Source organism: Lithobates pipiens, unplaced genomic scaffold, assembly GCF_037356315.1.
Source record: "Lithobates pipiens isolate NorthernLeopardFrog02 unplaced genomic scaffold, aLitPip1_a1.2 Scaffold_19, whole genome shotgun sequence".
Lineage (NCBI taxonomy): Eukaryota > Metazoa > Chordata > Amphibia > Anura > Ranidae > Lithobates > Lithobates pipiens.
The window spans coordinates 281,232,225-281,255,834 of NW_027507764.1; the positions used below are offsets into that span (position 1 = coordinate 281,232,225).

General features: G+C 43.9%; 1 protein-coding gene across 1 annotated transcript in view; it reads left to right on the plus strand.

Moving 5' to 3' along the window:
- The window catches only part of CCT5 (chaperonin containing TCP1 subunit 5), a gene marked incomplete in the record, with an annotated part of 307,206 nt that overhangs the window by 146,336 nt on the left and 137,260 nt on the right, over positions 1-23,610 (plus strand). Inside the window, 2 exon segments of the mRNA XM_077491963.1 lie at positions 15,479-15,598; positions 15,678-15,863. Coding sequence (XP_077348089.1) covers positions 15,479-15,598; positions 15,678-15,863 — 306 coding nt within the window.

Below are 23,610 nucleotides of genomic sequence, written 5' to 3' on the forward strand. Positions count from 1 at the left end.
TGGATCAGACAGATTGTGGTACAGGCCTACGTCTTGAAGGGGCAGGTGCCCCTTCAAGGAAATGGGTTTTCCTGTCACGGCCCATTCCACCAGGGCAATTTGTAATGGAGCTGTCAGTGAACTTCAGAGAAGGTTTTTACGGTGAGTACAAAAATCCTATTTCTACCAAAGATATGTAGCAGTATAAATTGTGGCCAAAATTTATGAAGAAAAATTAATAATTTGCAAAATTTTATCACAAACTAAATGTGTTTTTTCAAAAAAATAATCTTTTGTTGTTTTTTCCATTTATAGCGCAAAAAAATAAAAATCCCAGCGGTGATCAAATGCCACCAAAAGAGAGCTCTATTTGTATGAAAAGGGATAAAAAAAATCATTTGGGTGCAGTATTACATGACTCATTGCTCTCACGCTTTGACAATTAAAGCTGAAAATTGGTCTGGCCACGAGGGTGGTTTAAGTGGCCAGTTGTCAAGTGGTTAAGTACCTCAGATTATAATAATTTAAAATTGGAAAAGGATTGAAATGTCTGTAGGGAAGCCATTATGTTTGGAAGAGTAATTCTAGGTTTCTGAATGTAAAACAAAATATCTGCATACGTGGCAAATTTATGCTTTCATTTTCACTCCATGAATATTATGATTATGCCTTATTGTTGAAAGAAAAGGTTCTCATGAAATGGCAAATGGGTGAAAGGACATCCCTGTCGTGTGCCATTACGAAGTTTAAATGATTTGCTGAGTGAGCCATTTACCCTTATGCAAGCGGTCAGATGCATAAAGAGCAAAGATGCGTTAAAGCATTATTGGGCCAAAACTCAAACTTTACAGTTGTCCTTTAAATAGTCCCAGCCAACCCTGTCAAATGCATTTTCAGCATCAGTAGAGCGTAAAAGTGTGGGCTGAAAACACCTGACATAATTTGTCACGGACTTTGTCCATTATTTCTTATCTCTTGCCTCACGTCGGGGGATAAAACCTGTTTGATCTGGGTTAATCCAGCGCGGAAGCAATCTATTTAGCCAACATCTTAAAATGAAGTTTTATATCTACATTGAGTAAAGAAATATAACAAACAACAAAGGATTCGCCCTGGGACTTTAAATGAAGTGGGTACTGTTTCCGCCAGTAAACATAACAGTAGTAACTATAATATATGGTTTATTCAAGTACAATTGTTTACATGGATAAATAACATCAACGGTTGCCAATATAAAATATATAAACAAGGAGTATTGGTACATAAATGTAAAAGTAGTACATGGTACACGGGCATCATACTACCCGACTAGTTTCGTGAGATCCAGCTCGCTCTTCAGGGGTGGATGTGTGTAACAATGTACCTAGGATGAACAGAAATATATATGTTTGGCAATATAGCACAGTATTAGTTATAACAGCGCAGGGTAGGAGGGGTTGTAGGCCCCCCCATACTTACCACTGAGCTTGGCCATGGCTCCAGGTGTGTGACCTCGAGACTGCAGCAGCGTATGCCTCCCCTGGGAGCTGAGGGGGCAGGATCAAATGGGACCCCATCCAGGGCCAAACGGAGAGCAGGCATGGCGTAGTGATGTATCCCTAGGGTCCTCATTGGTCAATAAAAAGTATAGGCTGTGAACATAAGTATGTTTGTCAGGCATCTGAAGTAGTAGAGTAAAATCAATAGATATTGGTATAAAGATATGTATGCATGAATGAAATGCCTGAGCCAAAAGTTGTAGGGCCATGAAGATGGTTAGAAACCTAGGACAACAGAGGGGTACTACCAGGTGACAAAGTGGACAAAGAGAGGGGGGAAAAGAGGTGAACTACAATTGTGTGGGTAGTGATGTATCCCTAGGAACCTCATTAGTCCATAAAGCGTATAAGCTATAAACAAATATGTTTATCAGGCATCTAAAGTAGTAAAGTAAAATCAATAAGTATAGGCATAAAGATATGTATAGCCAAGTAAAGCCTGAATCAAGGATGGTAGGGACATGGAGATGGTGGAAACCATAGGCTAGCAAGGGGGTACTGGCAGGTGACAAGGTAAGAAAATAAAAAAAGAAAGATGGACTCGTGAGGAAAAATCATCAGTATCCAAAAAAAAAAAGTGCTCGTAAGATAAACAATGTGTGAGAGATGCAAGTGTGCCTAAATAAGGCAAGTATCAAAAAGGTGAATATGGTAAGTACCTGAGTCAGGTGAATATCCTAAGTATAAAAGTAATGAGACACAGCAAGCAATCTCCACAGCTGTGTGTGTCCTCAGTGAAGAGTGAAATGAAATCCAAGCCATGCCTGACCTCCAATTATTTATCCATGTAAACAATTGTACTTGAATAAACCATATATTATAGTTACTACTGTTATGTTTACTGGCGGAAACAGTACCCACTTCATTTAAAGTCCCAGGGCGAATCCTTTGTTGTTTGTTATATATTACAGGGATGGAAGTGTGTCACTGGGGACACCAGACCTTTTCCTTTATCTCTATATGGAGTAAAGAAATAGGTTGGTAACTCCCCCCAACATGTTACATCTTTTCCTGGTTTTGGGAGAACAATACATGCTTTTAATGATTCCGGGTGAAATCCTGCTGCTCCTGCGATGGAATTAACGGAGTCAAGTGGGGTATTAATATACGCTGGATACTTTTTGTACCCGTCTGGACCCGGTGCTTTATCTAAGGGCATAGATTTTAAAACAATATTAACCACTTCAGTCCCGGACCAATTAACAGCCTAAGGACCAGAGGTCTTTTTACAATTTCGCACTGCTTTAACTGGTAATTGCGCGGTCATGCAATGGTGTACCCAAACGAAATTTGCGTCCTTTTCTTCCCACAAATAGAGCTTTCTTTTGGTGGTATTTGATTGCCTCTGCGATTTTTTTTTTTTTTTTTTTTTTTTTTTTTTTTTTTTTTTTTGTCATACATTTAGGGCAAAATGTATTCAGCCATATGTCTTTAGTAAAAAAAATGTCAAGCGTGTATATTTTTTTGGTTTGCGCAAAAGTTATAGCGTCTACAAACTAGAGTACATTTTCTGGAATTTACACAGCTTTTAATTTGACTGCCTATCTCATTTCCTGAGGTGCTAAAATGGCAGGGCAGTACAAACCCCCCCCCCCCCCCCCCCCCAAATGACCCCATTTTGTAAAGTAAACAACCCAAGGAAATTGCTGAGAGGCATGTTGAGCCCATTGAATTTTTTTTATTTATTTTTTTTTCCCAAGTGATTGAATGACACAAAAAAAAGTTTACAAAAAGTTGTCACTAAATGATATATTGCTCACACATGCCATAGTTATATGTGGAATTGCACCCCAAAATATATTCTGCTGCTTCTGAGTACGGGGATACCACATATGTGGGACTTTTTGGGAGTCTAGCCGCGTACGGCACCCCGAAAACCAATCACTGCCTTCAGGATTTCTAAGGGTGAAAATTTTTGATTTCACTCCTCACTACCTATCAGTTTCGAAGGCCATAAAATGCCAAAATAACACGACCCCATTTTGGAAAGTAGACACCCCAAGCTATTTACTGAGAGGCATGTTGAGTCCATGAAATATTTTATATTTTGCCACAAGTTGCAGGAATATAAAAATTTTTTTTTTTTTTTTTTTTTTTTTGCACAAAGTTGTCACTAAATGATATATTGCTCACACATGCTATGGGCACAAGTCAAATTACACCCCAAAATAAATTCTGCTGCTTCTCCCGAGTACAAGGATACCACATGTGGGGGACTTTTTGGGAGCCTAGCTACGTACCGGACCCCGAAAACCAAGCACTGCCTTCCGGATTTAAATACAAAATGCTACCAAAAAAAACTGTTAGCGATCGCAGGGATCAGGCCTGACTCTGCGATCGCTGTAGTTATGTGTTTAGCGTTTTGTAAGTGACAGTGATCGATACTGCACTTGGGTGGGCTGGGCGGAGGGGCAAAACGCAGGTGCTAGCAGGTATCTGGGCTGATCCCGCTAACAATGCGTTTTTTTGGAACCCAAAACTGCTGGGGATGCTAGTTAGTATAGATCTGATCAGATATTGATCTGTTCAGATTCTATACCACTACGTGAGGTGTATGCTTTGCGCGTGGGTGTTAGCGGTACTGGCACTAACCTAGCGCTGCCTGGGGCGACGCAGACCCTGACCCTAAAACCTAATTGATATCACCCGCCGGGTGATCAGGGGGTTAAACCTTTACTGGGTAATAAATGGTGGCTGCCCTGATGCTATAAAAAGCAAACTAACCAGCGTCACAAGTAATACTTATACGGTGATTGCTGGTGAAAGGGTTAAATAGGAGCAATCAGGGGGTTAAAACCATTATTGGGTAGTATATCGGGGTACCTAGCGCTATAAAAACCTGGCGGTGAACCTAAAAAAATAACTAGCTACCTAGCGACACTAATGCAGCGATCAGAAAAATGATCGCTTAGTGACACTGGCAAAAGGGGGTGAAAGGATTAACTCTAGGGGCAATCAGGGGGTTAAACCTTTATTGGGGGGTGGTAGGGGGCTACCCTGGACCTAACACTAACTGCCCTGACAGTTTTTTTACTTTTACAACTAACACTGAATGCAGTGATCAGTAAATAAATGATCACTGCAATCAGTGACACTGTGCACTGTGACTGTCTGGGGGGGACCGGGGGAGGGGGGACTGGGGGGGGGGGGTTTGTGTGCCTGTGTGTTAGTGTCAGTGTAGTGTTTGGTGCACTTTTATTCTTCTCCTCGTAGTCCGGTCAAAAAGACCGCCCCGAGGAGAATGACGTCACTTCCTCCCCGCCTGTGTATACAATACACAGTGGGAGGAAGCTTCTCATTCGCCAGGAGCAATCGGGAGGAGATGGCCAGAAACCAACGGCCATCCCCTCATCCCGGATCGCTCCTGAAGCGAAACGGACCGCCGCATCCAGCTCCGTCGGAGCGATCACATTGTAAACGCCTGGGTGTAGAAAGATGGTCGCCACTTCGGAACTAGGCCGAAGCCGCGGCCTCTCCTAAGGCCGAGACCGCGGAGCGCGGCATGTGCGCACGGATCGGTGACGCTCCGTTGCACCCCTAGGGACGGCGGCACTGAGGGGGACGGGGGGAGAATAGAGGGGGACGGCGGAACGGAGGGCAGCGCTAGATACTAAGCACTGCCACCACTGTGACGCATCGACGCCCAGAACGCACGTCGACGTATTTTCTTAGTCGACGTAGTCTATTACGTCGACGCGTCGTGGCAGCTCTACCCCCCATTCATATAATCATTGTGAAATAACTTTTTTTTTTTGATCTAGAGCCAATAAAGGTTTTAGTTCTGCATTAAGTTCATCAATACTGCTTTTATGTAGACCATTTGTGCCTTCTCCAGATCAGCTACCTGTTTGTAATAATTCAGTCACTTTCTGCCATTGCTCTTTCTTCCTTGCTCCACTCTTAATCTTCCCGAATATAAGATTTACGTGCTTCCCAAATCAATGACTTGTGAAGATTAGTATGGGATTGATCATTTAAAATATTGAGCTATAGAGAGGTTGGCTACTGGAATTGGAGAGGAGTAAATCATTTGTTTCCAATTATGCTGCCGCTTGCGTACACTTGAGAAATTTAAACATATGCAAACGGGAGCATGATCTGGAAAGGAAATGGCACCTATAGTGATAATCTATAAAAATATTATCTATCCTAGGATATGAATCATGAGTTTTGGAATAGGAATAATCACTTGTCTTCGATTAGTTGCACCTCATGCAAGCAGTTTTAGTTTTTTTAATATGTATGCTAAATGCTTACAAGGGATATAGGTATGACCATGAGATCTATCCATTACGGGATTAAGCAGCATATTATTATTATTATAACAAGCATCATAGCAAAATCCCTTTAATTTAGTTAATATCTGTGAAAAATGTATATTTGGACAATACACATTAACCAATGTGCAGGGATATCCTTCTATTGTACCTCAGAGAAGCGGATATCTCCAGTGTTTATCATAGGCAAAAGAAAAAGGGAAAGGATTGCAGTATAATACGAACAGAACGTATTAAAACTGAACTATTCCACGCGAAGATTAGCTGTGGGTCCTGTGAGGGTCGAATGACTGAGATACCCAGGCATGTCCAATAAAGGCTCTGCCTCAATCTCCCAAATCCTAATGTGAGGTAGGGGGATACCCGGATAAACACGGGGACATGTTCTTAAAATGGGAGGGAGAGGGTGTGGGTTTCCACCGAGGATTAAATAAAAATGGCACGCAAAAAAATGAAATAAGCTGGGGAAGATGTGCAGATCTTATGCAAATAAACTCATACCCTTTTACCTTCAATTAAACCGATCACCAAGTAAATCACTGGTTTCAAAAAGCCAATATTCAACAGCAATTGACATTATCAGTATTATCAACATTTATTATATGATCTTAACATTTTAGTCAGTCTCTGGTCCTTATCCTAAACCGTTGCAAAAAAATAGAACTTGTGCGGGCATTGTACAAACAATCTCATGTCTTCAATTTAAACGGATCCCTGGATCCCCAGCTCCAATTTAACCACTTGACCATTGGGCACTTAACCCCCCTTAACCACTTAAGGACCGCCGTATTGCCAATGTACGTCATTACAATGGCACCGGCAGGCACAAGCACATACATGTACGTGCCTGCCTTCCAGCGGGTGGAGGGTCCGATCGGACCCCCTCCCGCTGGATACGGCGGTCCGGTTCGCTGCAGGAGCGATCCGTGATGAGAGAGGGGATGGCCAGAAACCAACGGCCATCCCCTCTCGATCGCTCCTGGCCAATGAGAAGCTTCCTCCCCTGTGTAAATGTAAACACAGGAAGGAGGAAGTGATGTCACACTCCTCGTGTCTGTCTTTTTGACCGGACAGCGCGGAGTGAAGACATACAAGTAAGTGCACCAACAGTCCACTGACACATAGGTACACATAGGCACACAGATCAGCCCCCCCCCCCCTCACAGTGTCACTAATTGCAGTGTTCATTTATTTTCTGATCACTGAATTTAGTGTCAGTTGTGACTGTAAAAAGTGTCAGGGCAGCTAGTATTAGGCCCCTTTAGGTCCAGGGTAGCCCCCTACCCCCCTAATAAAGGTTTAACCCCTTGATTGCCCTCCCAGTTAACCCTTTCACCCTCTTTTACCAATGTCACTAAGCGATCGTTTTTCTGATCGCTGCATTAGTGTCACTGGTCCCGCTAGGAAGCTAGTTTTTTTTTTTTTTAGGTTCAACGCCAGGTTTTTATAGCATTAGGTACCCCGATATATAACCTAAAAGGTTTTAACCCCTTGATTGCCCCATGAGTTCACTCTTTCACCAGCGATCGCTGTGTAAGTGTCACTGGTGACGCTGGTTAGCCAGTTATTTAGGTTCCCCCGTCAGGTTTTATATAGCGTCAGGTTTTTATATAGCGTCAGGTACCCCCATATAAATACCCAATAAAGGTTTTAATCCCCTGATTGCCCTTAGTTAACCCTTTCACCAGTGATCACCCGTATAAATGTTTCGGGTGACGCTGGTTAGGTAGTTCGCTTTTTATAGCATCAGGGCACCCAGCATTTATTACCTAATAAAGGTTTAACCCCCTGATCACCCGGCGGGTGATATCAATTCGGTTTTAGGGTCAGGGTCTGCGTCGCCCCAGGCAGTGCTAGGTTAGTGCCAGTACCGCTAACACCCACGCGCAAAGCATACACCTCCCTTAGTGGTATAGTATCCGAACAGATCAATATCTGATCTGATCTGATCTATACTAGCGTGCCCAGCAATTTAGGGTTCTAAAAAAATGCATTGTTAGCAGGATCAATCCAGATACCTGCTAGCACCTGCGTTTTGCCCCTCCGCCCAGCCCACCCAAGTGCAGTATTGATCGATCACTGTCACTTACAAAACACGACACGCATAACTGCAGCGTTCGCAGAGTCGGGCTTGATCCCTGCGATCGCTAACAGTTTTTTTTGTAGCGTTTTATACAGTCGCTGACAGGCTAGGTGCTTTTTTACCTGTGAGTCTCACTAGTGTACCCCTAAATTTAGAGCCCAAAACGGCAAAGCGAAGGTACACTAGTGAAGAGGCCTACATGTTTCTGAGCATGACAGATAGTGAAGAGGAAGACACTGATCTGTCAGATTCAGGCTCAGAATACGAACCTGTAGAGGACAGCGCCTCTGTGTCAGATAGCTCTGACGACGAAGATGAGGTCCCTGCTAACGTCAGGCGTACCCGACCCCCGATCTTCTGATGTTGTGGTGCAGGAACCGCAAGTCCCTCGTATGGAGTATAGAGCCAGTACTAGCGCCGCTCATCCTTTTGGTGAACTGGCAAGCACTTACACCTAGTACCTAGGCCTAGTACACCCTGGACGTACATCCAGCACTGCAGTATCACGTGGTGATGTGGCGAGTCCCATAAGTGCAGTTCAAGCTGGCGAGGTGGCAAGCACAAGTAGTGTCCCACTGCCACCAAGAAGAAGACTAAGACAGGCCCATCGTTCCCATAGTGCCCTTCCTGCAGAATTCGCCAATCCTGATTGGGTGCCCACCACTTCTGCAACACCAGTACTTCCCCCATTCACTGCCCAACCCGGTATTCAGGTGGATACAGATGATTTTACGCCACTTGATTTTTATTCTCTGTATTTCGCGGAAGATCTCTATAGATCTATTGTGGACCAAACCAATTTATATGCTGGTCAACACATCGCCGCTAATCCCCAGTTGCCTTCCCTTGCCAGAGATTGGAAACTAGTTACGGTTTCCGAATTTAAGACCTTTCTGGGCCTTTCCCTCAACATGGGCACACATTCATGACGTTGCGAGCTTATTGGTCCACGCATCCGACTGACCACATGCCCGTGTTCTCTAACTCCATGTCCAGGAAACGATACGAGCAGATCTTGCGGTTCATGCACTTCAGTGACAATGAACTTTGTCGTCATCGTGGAGACTCTGAATACGATCGGCTCTACAAAATTCCGCCCCTCATAAACCACTTCAACCAACCGTTTTGCAGACTTGTTTACTCCCCAAAAAGTTGTCTGCGTTGATGAGTCCCTGATTAAGTTTACTGGTCGCTTGTCATTCAAACAGTACATTTCCCAACAAGCGTACCAGATACGGGGTCAAGCTCTAAGTGCTGTGACAGGGCCACAGGCTATGCATGGAGCTTTATGGTTTGAGGGTAAAGATAGTTACGTAGAGCCGGAGAACTGCCCTGACTACATAGGAAGCGCTGGCAAGATAGTGTGGAACTTGGTGTCACCCTTATTCGGAAAGGGGTACCACTTGTACGTGGACAATTATTACACCAGCGTGCCACTGTTTAGTCACTTGTTTGATCATCAGATTGGAGCATGTGGCACCGTGCGACCTAATCGGGGCTTTCCCCAGCGGCTTGTAGATTCCCGTCTTAGGCTGGGGGAGAGCGCCTGCTATTGGTGTAATAATTTGCTTGCTATGAAGTGGAGGGATAATAAGAATGTTTTCGTTCTTTCCTCCCTTCATGCAGACATGACGGTCCAAATTCCTACGGCGACTGGTATTGTGGAGAAACCCTCTGTGTCCACGAATATAACAAAAATATGTGAGGGGTGGACCTCAATGACCAGTTGTTGGTGCCGTATCTAGTTTCCCGTAAGGCCAGACGCTGGTACAAAAAGTGTCTGCTTACTTATTTCAATTGGCTTTGCTGAATGCTTTTGTGCTATACAAAACTTCAGGCGGGACTTTAACCTTTCTTTTCTTCCAGAGAGAGGTTGTCACAGAGCTTCTGTATCTAGACGGTTCTGCACCTCACCATTCCTAACCAAATGCAGTAAGCCGGCTGCATGAGAGGCATTATTCTTATGCCATCCCGAGTAGCCTACCCCCACGAGCCCCCCCAAAAAATATGTTGTGTCTGTACCAAGCGTGGATATAGGCGTGACACCCGTTGTCCACGCTGTCCTGGCAATTCTGGTCTTTTCCTTGGTGAGTGTTTTGAACGCTACCACACACTAGTGAAGTATTAGCGTAGGGTACAGCATTTCACAGGCTAGGCACACTAACAGTCTCCCAAGATGCCATCGCATTTTGAGAGACCCGAAATGTTAGTTGTTAGTTTACAGTTCAAAAAAAGTGTATAAAAAACAAAAAAATATAAAAACAAAAAATTGTTGTCGTTTTATTCTCCCTCTCCCTCTCTCTCTCTCTCTCTCTCTCTCTCTCTCTCTCTCTCTCTCTCTCTCTCTCTCTCTCTCTCTCTCTCTCTCTCTCTCTCTCTCTCTCTCTCTCTCTCTCTCTCTCTCTCTCTCTCTCTCTCTCTCTCTCTCTCTCTCTCTCTCTCTCTCTCTCTCTCTCTCTCTCTCTCTCTCTCTCTCTCTCTCTCTCTCTCTCTCTCTCTCTCTCTCTCTCTCTCTCTCTCTCTCTCTCTCTCTCTCTCTCTCTCTCTCTCTCTCTCTCTCTCTCTCTCATTTGGATTTATTTATCTTGACAGCAACAGCGTTTGCTCCCACGATACATAAAGCCGTGACTCCAGTGCTGTAGGAGGTGATTTCACCACCACAGTTAAAAAAGAGCATATATGCCGAAGCATGGGGGCATAAGGGGTGGAGGAGCGATTTTGCTCCTAATGCCGCGTACATACGGTCAAAATTCTGATGGAGGGCTTGCCCGTGGAAAAGTTTGAACGTATGTACGCGGCATAACTTTTTGCGGGAGGATGCCCCATGCTTCGGCATATATATATTTTAGGCACAGGTTGTGTTAAAAATGTTTTATTTTTTACAGTTTTTTTTTTTTGGGCATTTGCTTTGCAGGTATGGTAAGGTTTTACTGTAATGTTACTTTGTTTTAACATTAACCATAATTTGCTTAGCAGATACGCCATTCAGCTGCAGCGCGGATTTATTTATCTTGACAGCAACAGCGTTTGCTCCCACGATGCATAAAGCCGTGACTCCCAGTGCTGTAGGAGGTGATTTCACCACTACAGTTAAAAAAAAAAAAAAAAAAAAAAAAAAAAGGAGCATATATGCCTAAGCATGGGGGCATAAGGGGTGGAGGAGCGATTTTGCTCCTAATGCCGCGTACATACGGTCGAAATTCCAATGCATGCTTGCCCGTGGAAAAGTTCGACCGTGTGTACGCGGCATAACTTTTTTGCGGGAGGATGCCCTCATGCTTCAGCATATATAAATGGTGCATGTATGTCCATCATTAGAAGTGGGTGGATGAAGGGAGGTATTCTAATGGTGGGCATACCCACCAATCAATCTTTTTTTTTTTTTTCGTTCAGACAACATGACTCTCAGCAAATACCATGGCATGTGTGAGCAATATATAATTTAGTGACAACTTTTTGTAAAAAAAAAAAAATATATATATTTTTATTTTTTGTCATTATTCAATCCCTTGAAACCAAAAAAAAATATTCAATGGTCTCAACATGCCCCTCAGAAAATAGCTTGGGGTGTCTACTTTCCAAAATGGGGTCATTTGGGGGGGGGGGGGGGGTTTGTGCCATCTTGGCATTTTATGGCCTTAGAAATCCTGAAGACGGTGCTTGGATTTCGGGGTCCTGTACGCGGCTAGGCTCCCAAAAAGTCCCACACATGTGGTATCCCTGTACTCAGGAGAAGCAGCAGAATGTATTTTGGGGTGTCATTTCCTGCAACTTGTGGCAAAATATAAAATATTCCATGGACTCAACATGCCTCTCAGTAAATAGCTTGGGGTGTCTACTTTCCAAAATAGGGTTAATTTTGGGGGGTTTTGTGCTATTTTGGCATTTTATGGCCTTCGTAACTGTGATAGGTAGTGAGGAGTTAAATCCAAAATTTGCACCCTTAGAAATCCTGAAGGTGGTGATTGGTTTTCGGGGTGCCGTGCGCGACTAGACTCCCAAAAAGTCCCACACATGTGGTATCCCCATACTCGGGAGAAGTAGCGGAATATATTTTGGGGTGCAATTCCACATATAACTATGGCATGTGTGAGCAATATATAATTTAGTGACAACTTTTTTTTTTTTTTTTTTTTTGTCATTATTCAATGCCTTAGGACAAAAAAAAAATATTCAATGGGCTCAACATACCAATCAGCAATTTCCTTGGGGTATCTACTTTCCAAAATGGGGTCATTTGGGGGGGAGGGGGTTGTACTGCCCTGCCATTTTAGCACCTCAAGAAATGAGATAGGCAGTCATAAATTAAAAGCTGTGTAAATTCCAGAAAATGTACTCTAGTTTGTAGACGCTATAACTTTTGCGCAAACCAAAAAATATACGCTTATTGACTTTTTTTTTTACTAAAGACATGTGGCTGAATAAATTTTGCCCTCAATGTATGACTAAAATTTAGTTCGATTTTTCTTATAACAAAAAGGAAAATATCTTTTTTTTTTTTTTTTTTTTTCTACATTTTCGCTCTTTTTCCATTTATATCGCAAAAAATAAAAATCAGAGGCAATCAAATACCATCAAAAGAAAGCTCTATTTGTGGGTAGAAAAGGACGCAAATTTCGTTTGGGTGCAATATTGCATGACCGCGCAATTACCAGTTAAAGCAGCGCAGTGCGAAATTGTAAAAAGACCTCTGGTCCTTAGGGTGTTTATTGGTCCGGGGCTGAAGTGGTTAATAACTAGACCAATTTTCAGCTTTTGGTGCTCACATTTTGAATGACAATTGCTCAGTCATACAACACTGTACCGATTTGACATTTTTGTCCTTTTTTTCACACTAATAGAGCTTTCTTTTGGTGGTATTTAATCACCGCTGGGTTTTTGCGCTATAAAAGAAAAAAGACCGAAAAATTCTGTAAAAATGTTTTCTTTGTTGTATTTTGCAAATTAGTAATTTTTCTTCTATTTTGGCCAAAATGTATACCACTACATATCTTTGGTAAAAAGAACCCAAATCGGTGTATATTATTTGGTCTTTGTGAAAATTAGAGTCCACAAGCTATGGTGTCAATATCTGAAAATTGATCACACCTGGAGTAGTGATGGCCTATCTCATTTCTTGAAACCCTAACAAGCCAGGAACGTACAAATACCCCCCCCCCCCCCCAAATGACCCCTGTTTGGAAAGTAGACATTCCAAGGTATTTAGTAAAAGGCATGGTGAGTTTTTTTAAGTAATTTTTTCCCACAATTCTTTGCAAAATCAAGATTTTCTTTTTTTTTTTTTTTTTTTCACAAAATTGTTATTAGCAGGTTATTTCTCACACACAGCATATGCATACCACAAATTACACCCCAAAACACATTCTACTACTGCTCCTGAGTATGGCGATACCACATGTGTGAGACTTGCATAGTGTGGCCACATGCAGGGAGCGCTATCAGGCGTTCTTGGAGCGTAAATTACACCATTTCTTGACTACCTCTTACATTTTTTTTTTTTAAGGCCGTGGAGAATCAGAACAATGGAAACTCCCCAAAAATGACACAATTTTGTAAAGAAAACAACCCAATGTATAATCTGGTGCATATTGAGTCTTTTGAACATGTAATTTTTTATTTTCTACAAGTTTTTGGAAATTTTTTATTTTTTTTACACAATTATTTCTAACATATAAGGGGTACATACCAAAAATTACACCCAGAATAGATTCCCCTACTCCTGAGTATGGCGATATCACATGTGTGAGACTTTTCCACAGCGTGGCCACATACAGAGGACCAATATGCAGGGAGCACCATCAGGTGTTCTAGGGACATAAGTTTCAAATCTAATTTTACTACCTATTACACTTTTGCGAGGCACTGTAGTGGCATGGATGAGCATGATTGGATATGGCTGGGATGGATGAATGGATTCGTTTTGCTGAGGATTGATGGGTATGCAGAGTATGGATGGATCTGTCGCTAAGCAGCGCTGTGGGCTGTACACATGCAGCCCACAGCACTACTGCCACCAATCTCTCCCCTCTGCTCACACTGGACGGAGAGTGGAGGGAAGAGCCGGAAATCACGCCGGTTTGTGTACATGTGATCGCTCTGTCATTTGACGGAGCGATCCCGTGGTAAGCGGCCGCTCACCGTGATGCACCAGGTCCTCTGGACCTGACGGTCACGGAAGTCCTCGAGTGTGCGCCCTAGGGCGGAATTCCGGGAGGACGTCATAGTACGTTCTCCCAGAGTTGAGCAACCGCCCTGTAGCCGTCGTTCGGCTATGGGCCGGTTGTTAAGTGGTTAAACGAATCCCTCTTTTTGATTTTAATGCAAAAACATATAAAGTATTTTCTCCAAAAAAACTGCATTTGAAAAATTTCTGTGCAAATACTTAGATAATAAATTGGTGGGTTTTGCAATTTAATGTCAAAGGCCTTTGCTTTAAAAAAAAGTATGTTTGCGGGTTCCAATTTGGCACTGCGTCCCTTTAACCACTTAAGCCCTGGATCATTAGGCTGCCTAAAGACCAGAGAACTTTTTACAATTTGGCACTGCGCTGCTTTAACTGGTAATTGTGCGGTCATGCAGTGTTGTACCTAAACAAAATTTGTGTTCATTTTTCCCGCAAATAGAGCTTTCTTTTGATGGTATTTGACCTTTTTTTTGCGATTATAAAATGACAAAAAATTTTGAAGAAAAATATTTTCAAATTCTTGTCATAGGACTAAAATAGTTTATTGAATTTTTCTTATCTAGGCCAAAATGTATTCAGCCACATGTCTTTAAAAAAAAAAAAGTCTAAGCGTATATTGGTCTGCGCAAAAGTTATAGCGTCTACAAGCTAGGGTACATTTTCTGGAATTTACACAGCTTTTAGTTTGACTGCCTCTCATTTCTTGAGGTGCTAAAATGTCAGGGCATTACAACCCCCCATGACCCCCATTTTGGAAAGTAGACACCCCAAGCAATTTTCTGAGAGGCAGCTCTCATTTATCAAAAAAAAATGTCCCGAAACGTGTAAACCTCTTCACTAGTGCACCTTCGATTTGCCATTTTGGGCTCTACGATGCCAACGGCCTTTGGCACCAGGGAGGGCGCGATGTGCCCCCCCCCCCCCCCGCCGGCGGAGGACAAGTAACGTACCTATACTTGCCCCCCTTTTCTCATTTAGATAGGGATGGAGACAATTGACCTTACCAGGTCACCACCTCATTTAAACTCCCAATGTTATCCTTTTTTTTTTTTTTTCTTTTATTAAACAAGCTGAATTTAAAAGCAGTTTGGCTACCATACGCAGCTGCATCAGATTTTGCACACTTTGATTTTAGTAAATCAAGCCCTTTGTGTCTTATGCTTCAGTGTCTGCGCAGTGCTGTGGCCAGATAATGTGGCAACACTAAGGCCCTTTGGTGACATTGTTTTGCCTATGCATATTTGGTGCTGTCTAACCTGTATTGTAGTGTAAAATTGTATATTTGTATAACGGTGTAAATGTAATTGTGTTTCCCATGATTGTTTATATATTTGCCTGATGCTTTGCATTCAAAACATTTTATATAACACAATTTTTTTTTTTTTTTTACATCCCCCCCCCACTCCACCTTTTGTAGATAAGAGACACTGGTGCAAATCTAGCCATATGTCAGTGGGGTTTTGATGATGAAGCAAACCATTTATTGTTACAAAATGAGCTACCTGCAGTTCGCTGGGTTGGTGGTCCTGAAATAGAGGTAAGTGTAATCTATACCTAAATTCAGCACTGATTTTAGAACAAAACAATTTGTTCATTTTGATTTTGTTTCCTTTCAGTTAATAGCTATTGCCACTGGAGGTCGTATTGTTCCACGATTCTGTGAATTAACGGCTGAGAAGCTTGGATTTGCTGGTATAGTTAAAGAAATCTCCTTTGGAACAACAAAAGATAAAATGCTTGTTATAGAACAATGTAAAAATTCAAGAGCTGTGACAATTTTTATCAGAGGAGGAAATAAGATGGTGAGTATAAATTGCATATAGACAAAACCGAAAAAGAGGGGCCAACAATAGAAAAAAACCCACATCCTAATATATAAATTGAAGAAAATGGGGGGTGGGGGGAACTAAAGGTCACAAACCTCGAGACTTTTTAGGTGTTTGTTATATTCAAGTACAATAAGACAATTAACATTATGGTTAAAAAAAAATATATACATTTTATTACAAAATTCATTAAAAACATCACGAGACAATTTGAAATTCACATAATCAAATGTTGCATTTTCAGACTTTACACATGGATCATTAATGCCACACTTTTCTCAACATGTTTCGCTCTGCAGAGCTTCTTCAGGAGATATTGCATGGTGGCTAGAAAACTATAAGCAACAAGATACTGTAAATGCTCATGCATGATCATATATATAGATATATTAGAGATATATTAGAGATATATTAGAGATATATTGGAGATATATTGGAGATATATTGGAGATATATTGGAGATATAGAGAGATATATTGGAGATATAGAGAGATATATTGGAGATATAGAGAGATATATTGGAGATATAGAGAGATATATTGGCGATATATATGATATAGAGATAGGGAACTATATTTAATATTTTTCCTAAACCAGGAAAAATAAAAATACATGTGAAGAAATATTGATAAACTTATCGCCCTCTTTCTGTCAAATTGAATAAATTACCTTCGATTTTTCAATAGAGTTGAATTAATTTATAAATGATCGCATCGGTTTCTCAAAGGGATGCGGGGAAAGAAAACCTCTAAGCGAGGTTTGATCAGGGATCTCAAGGTACAGAGCTATTGCAGCTACAGTAAAACCCGAGTACTTCCTGAATCCATATAACATTTCTGTAAATAAAAAAAAATGCATGTAAATCAAAAAATGTATATCTATTCTATTTCAAAAATAGAGTTTGAAAATGCAACATTTGATTATGCGAATTTCAAATTGTCTTGTGATGTTTTTAATGAATTTTGTAATAAAATTTATATATGTAATTTTTTTAACCATACAATAATGGTAATTTGTCTTTTTGTACTTGAATATAACAAACACCTAGAAAGTCCAGAGTATAAATTGCAGTTCCGTGAGATGACTTTATTTTTTTTTCTCTGCAATTCATTTACATACTGAATTGAATAACAGCCGTGTGTTAAAAAAAAAAAAAAAAAAAAACCTTTGTTCGATAACACATTAATTTAACAGCGACCGCATGCTGTGACAAAGCTTCCTAAAATGTTAGTTAACGGCAGATGTTGGTGGATCATGGAACTGCTGCACAAAGCGAATTTTTCCCTCTACAGGTGTTACATTTGTGCTCATCCCAAATGCATTGTACCACACTCCATGTCCAGCAGTGTTGCAGATAAAACGGATTATTCAGACAAACCTTTTTCTGGTCATCAACAGCCTAGTGCTGATTTTAAGCCCAATAAAATGTTTTGATCATTACCATTTGAGAGGTAACCGTGGAAAGGTGAACAGCTGTAAAGCCCTAGGTGTAAAACATTAGTTTAAACCCTTTCACTGCCAGGTCCATACAGATCTACAGCACTGCTTTTAGCTGGCCAGATCCATTCGCCATATGGACCTGCATTGCTCTGCTATAAGCTCATGGTAACTTTAGTGACCTTAAACTTGAAGCAGAATTGTTCAGCAAATGCTGCTGAACAAACTGATAGGTCTGATCAGTGGCTTATAAGCCACTGATCAGATCACTTCACCTAAAATTTGACCCCCACCGCTGCTTCTATGCTATGTCTCCCACCCCACCACCTATCCTTTCTGTCAAATAAAATGCCACCTTAACTCACCCTCGCCCTGCCTTCACCCTGCTGCTCTGATTAAATTTGTGCATTCTATGTACAAAGGTAAAAAACCTGTGTGTAGCAGCCCCGCTCCCCCTAATACTGACCTGAGCCCCCTCTCGATCCAGCGATGTCCACAAGAGCCTTGCCTCTCCAAGGACTCGCACTCCTGATTATCTTTTGGCGGGAGCCATTGGCTCACTGCTGTCAATCATAGCCAGTGAGCCTACCAGGAAACAGGGTGGGGCCGAACCGCAGCTCAATGTGAATGAAAATAGAGCAGTGGCTCGGGAGTGTGCCTGCTTGCGTGCCCCCCCCCCCCCCCCCCTCACACACAGCTGTTTGGGGTAGGAGGGAGGGGCCAGAAACACCAGTGTGAGATCCGAGAAAAGGAGGATCTGGGCTGCTCTGTGCAAAACCATTGCACACAACAGGCAAATATAACATATTTTTTTCTTATATTCACCGACTGACACAGCTCCTCTTTAGACCATTGGGTTGTTATGCCACCTTTAGGAGAGGACTATGCATAACATGCAATATAAAACTCAGAACTTTCTAGTTCCGCCCAAGGGGCGGTCCCTTGGGTAACAACCCCTCATCCTGCCTCACAGCTTCAGTTTATTTTTTTTGCCTAGTGAAGAAGGACCTAGGAACCCTGCGGGTCCTTTTTTTTTTTTTTCCTGCAGAAGCTCTTCCCTCTTCTGTCCCTATCTCTCCCCCTCGTGGGGTATGCTGCATATGTGTGTGCCATATACAGGGGCTCTCACCTGGGGCGACTGCGCTGGCTGCCTGTGCCCTGGATGCATGTGGGTTTCTCCCTGGAGGTGTCTGGAGGCTGTGCCTGTTGATCACTGTAGCGCTGTTCACTGACATTTCCCTGCCGGTTTTGTTTCACTGTCCCTCATGGTATACAGAATTCGGTGGCCATCTTTGGTGGGGCAAGGAGCAGCATGCTTCCCTGTATTTTGGTGGCCATTTTCCCTGTGATTATGTCCTTTAACCCTTTCATGACTAAGCCTATTTTTGGAATTTGGTGTTTACAAGTTAAAATCCATATTTTTTGATAGAAAATTACTTGGAACCCCCAAACATTATATATATTTTTTTTAGCAGAGACTCTAGAGAATAAAACGGCGATTGTTGCAATATTTTATGTCACACGGTATTTGTGCAGCGGTGTTTTAAACGCAACTTTTTGGGAAAAGGGACACTTTCATGAATAAAAAAAACAAAACAGTAAAATTAGCCCAGTTTTTTGCGTAATGTGAAAGATAATGTTACGCCGAGTAAATAGATACCAAACATGTCACACTTTATAATTGCGCGCACTTGTGGATTGAAGACAAAGTACGGTACCTACAAATCTCAATAGGCGACGCATTAAATTTTTTTTTTTTATGGTTACCAGGTTAGCGTTACAGAGGAGGTCTAGTGCTAGAATTATTGCTCTGACGATCACGGCAATACCTCACATGTGTGATTTGAACACAGTTTACATACGCGGGCGCGACTTCCGTATGAGTTTTCTTTGCTTCGCGAGGACGGCAGGCGCTTTAAAAAAAATTTATTTTATTTATTTTAAAATGACTAAATTGTTTAAAAAAAAAAAAAAAAATTGATCACTTTTATTGCTGTCACAAGGAATGTAAACATCCCTTGTGACAGTAATAGGTGGTGACAGGTACTCTAAAGGACCCCTCACCCCTCCTTTACACTTCAATGTATTCAGATCGCCGAAAACAGCGATTCTGAATAACGGATATTTTTTTTAAAGCGGCACCATTGGCAGCCGAGTAAACAGGACGTCGCTTCCGTGTTTGCGATGAGACTGGAACAAAGCCGATTACGGCTTCATTCCAGTCCCTGCCCAGCAGCCGAAGACAGCAGAATTTGAATCGGTGCTCCCGATCGAGCGGGAGCACCGGTAACAGCAGCGGGAGGGGGGGGCGTCACCTCCCGCTCCTCCGGCATAACAGCCGAGCTGCTTTTAGCCGCATCGGTTGTTATGCCTGGATAGCCAATCTCCTGCTGAAAAAAACGGTACCGGGATGATGCCTGCAGGTGTGGGCATCATCCCGGTATACCCCCCGGAAGCAGAGTACGCACATCTGCGTACACTCGGCGGGAAGGGGTTATACTGGATGCTTGGCAGCTATTTTCTTGAAGCCTGAATACGTTTTTATTGGTATCGGCGCCATTTGCAGCAGTGCTGGACAGCGCTGTGTGATCTCTTATGCACCTGGAAGCTGACACAGGCACTACTAGCTGGACAGCGCAGAACCAGTCAGGGTGTCGAGTCCTGCGGGAAAGAGCCCCTCAGCCAGCAGTAGTTAGGAGGGTGGGACCATCACTGTCCTAAGTCTCCATCAGGTGGCAGACAGGGTAAGGTCGGCATGGCTTCAGAAACTGGTGTTTCTTCTCCCAAATCCGGGCAATTGCAACCGGTTCGCCTGCAGGCTGTACAATGCCTCTGGACACTGTCGGCAGTCCTCACTTCGTTGCCAAGATGGAGGCGGTGCATGAGGGCAAAGGTGTTAAACGGGCCCTCCTCCGGGGAGAGCTCGGATGCAGACTCGAGGGCCCTGCTGAGGCTGGTGACCCCTGCTCTGTCGTTTCAGATGACGCTGACCAGGACTGTTTGGACAGTGAGGATGAGTCCCCGTCCGTGCGTGACAAAGTGCTTGGTGGAGCACTTATCACTGCTGTGCGTGATGCCCTGAGGATTCAGGAGCCAGCAGATCCCTCTGCTGATGTAGCGGTCCCCTTTGTGTTCTGTAAGCCAGCCCGTTCACCTAAGGTGTTCCCGTATCTGACTTATTTTGAGAAGTTCATTTACAAGGAATGGGGTCGACCGCAATGGACCTTTCCGGTCCCCAAAAATATGGCGGTGCATTACCCCTATGAGGAGAGCCTTCTCAAATGGTCGGCTCCTCCGGTTGTGGACCCCCCAGGATTCAGGTTAAACAAAGTAACCACGATCTCGGTAGAGGGGACTTCTGCATTTAAGGACTCCACGGACAGGAAGGCAGTGGCTTGTTCCTTTTTTACGGTTGTGGGGTCAACCATGCGACCAGTACTGGCATCCACATGTGTCTGACACTAACAGAGTAGGCAAAACTGTTGCTCCAAGTATTGGGAGAACAGGCTTCTGTCTGCGTGGAACTAGCAGACCAACTAGTGCAAGGCCTGAGGTACATTTGTGATGCGGCCCAGGATACCCTTCCTCTGTTATTCAGGGCTTCAGTGTCAGCAGTAATGCTGAGGCACCTGATTTGGTTAAAATGCTGGTCTGCTGACCAGGCATCCAAAAAAGCCCTGACTGATCATCCCTTCCTTGGCAACCGGATGGCATTTGGATGACATTATTAAAAATGCCCCAGTGGTAAGAGTACACTACACTACTCCCATAGGCCAAGAAGGCTAAGGAGCCACGCCGTAGGCAAGGGCCCTCTTTCTCCTCTCACAAACTGCTTTTTTGTCCACCCGGGGCTTCGACCAAGCGTCCCCAGCCCGACAGGACGACCTCTGAAGGACCAAAGCGTTCCTGGAACTGCAAGCCTGTGAGCAAAAGTGCTACCGCATGAAGGTTGCCCATGCCCGCAACGAGATTGGGGGTCACCTTCGGGAGTTTGCAGCCGGTGGACTTCTCTGCTGTCCGACCAATGGGTCTGCGATCTGATTTCCTCAGGCTACAAGATAGTTCCTCTCTTGGCCGCAAAACACATTCTTCCCCTCCAGCATACCCATACTCCCTTTTGGGGGCGGTAAGGGACCTGCTGAGTCGTGGGGTGATAGTACCTGTTCCGGTCTCGGAACGTTTCCAGGGGTTCTTCTCAAACCTGTTTGTAGTCCCCAAAAAGGAAGGTATACGTCCAATCTTGGATCTAAAAGCCCTCAATTACTTTGTGACCGTACAGAGGTTCAGAATTAAATCAGTTTGCTCAGTAGTCGCTGCACTCCATCAAGGGGACTCCCTGGCGTCCTTAGACATCCAGGATGCGTACTTGCACATACCCATATGCCTCTGGCATCAGAAGCTTCTGCGATTTGCAGTCGGGGAAGCCCACTACCAGTTTGTGGCTCTCCATTTTGGTTTTCGTATCAGCCCAAACCCCCCCCCCCCCCGAGTCTTTACCAAGGTATTTGCCCCTGTTTTGGCGTTGCGGGATCTCGATCATGGGATACCTAGACTATCTCCTGAGAGCATCTTCCGCCTCAGAGTTGGAGGAGGATGTGGCGATTTTGGGTGTCTGTTGAACCTAAAATCAGTGATCGTACCTACTCAGCATTTGGAGTACCTAGGCTTACTGCTGGACTCCATGGAAGTGAGTTTTTCTCCCTTCAGACAAGCTGCAGACTCGGAGCCGTAGTAAAATTGTTGATGAACTGCAGATGGTCGTCGCTACGCTTCTGCATGCAAGTCCTGGGACTCATGGTGGCCTCCTTCAAGGCAGTACCGTATGCCCAGTTTCACTCCAGAGTTGTGCAGAAGGAGATTTTGACAAAATGGGACAAATCTCAGTTGTCCCTGGATTGGCAGATTCAGTTGAGCCAGTTAGTCAGGGATTCCCTACTCTACTGGCTGAGGTCCCAGGGCACTTTGGTCTGGAAAGTGGTTCCTACCTCTGAAATGGACAGTGATCGCGACGGACGTCAGCCTATCCGGCTTGGGTGGAGTAATGGGATTTCAGTCGTCCCAGGGCCTCTGGTTGGTAGAGGAATCCAAGTTGCCGATCAGTCTGCTCGAACTGAAAGCGATCAGGCTATGCTTCACATGGTCGGTAAGACTGCAAGGGCATCTGATCAGGATCCAGTCAGACAACGCCACAGCGGTGGCATACGTCAATCACCAAGGAGGAACAAGCAGCTCGGCCGCCGCACAGGTCACTCGCATCCTTCAGTGGGCAGAGCAACATGTACCGGCCCTGTCGGCCATTTACATCCCAGGAATGGAGAACTGGCAGGCGGACTAAGTCGCCAGATGCTGGACCCAGGAGAAAGGGTGTTGCTTCTGGAGGTGTTCAGGCTATACTGTGTCTGTGATGAGGCACATCAGACGTGGATCTTCTGGTCTCCTGTCTCAATCGGAAGGTGCCGAGATTCTTGTCCAGGACAAGAGATCCTTGGGCGGACGCGTTGGCTCCATGAGAGCAGTACCAGCTGATTTACGCCTTCCCTCTGCTCGAGCTTCAGAGTAGAGACCAAGGGGATTCCAGTGATATTGATTGCCCCAGAATGGCCCCGGTGTCCAACCTTCTTTTCTTCCAAAGGTGGTTTCGGCTTTTCATCTCAATGAGCACATTGTGCTACCATCGCTGTGTCCTAAGCTGGCACATCCTAAGGAGGTGGCCCTCCATTTCCTGGACACGATCCTGGCCCAAAGGGTATATCTAACGTGGCTCCCTTCAGGGAGTCACTCTGTTCATTTCGGTGGCTGGTCCGAAATAAGAGCTGTCTCATCGACCAACCTTTCACAGTGGACCAAACAGATCGTGGTCCAGGCTTACGCCTTGAAGGGAAAGGTGCCCCCTTTCCTGTCGCAGCCCATTCCACCAGGGCAATTGGGACCTCCTGGGCTTTCCGACATCAAATGTCTGTCTCCCAGGTGTGTAAGGCGGCGACTTGGTCGTCCATTCACACTTAAAGTTCTTCAAAGTTGATGTAAGCGCATCTTCAGATGCTTGTTTTGACTGCAAAGTTTTGCGGGCGTGTAATTGCAATTTACACTTTCTCCCTGTTGCAAACGCATACGTTGGCCTTGAGTTCTGATGTGGTCATTTCAGGTGGCAACTCCTCCATTGAGGAGCGCCTCTGGCTGTGGGTGAAGTTGTTTGCTGTCTTAACCCCACGTTCTGACACAGCTTAGGGGTGTCTCAACGGTCAAGATTTAAAGGAGCTGTGTCCGTCAATGAAGAGAAAATATG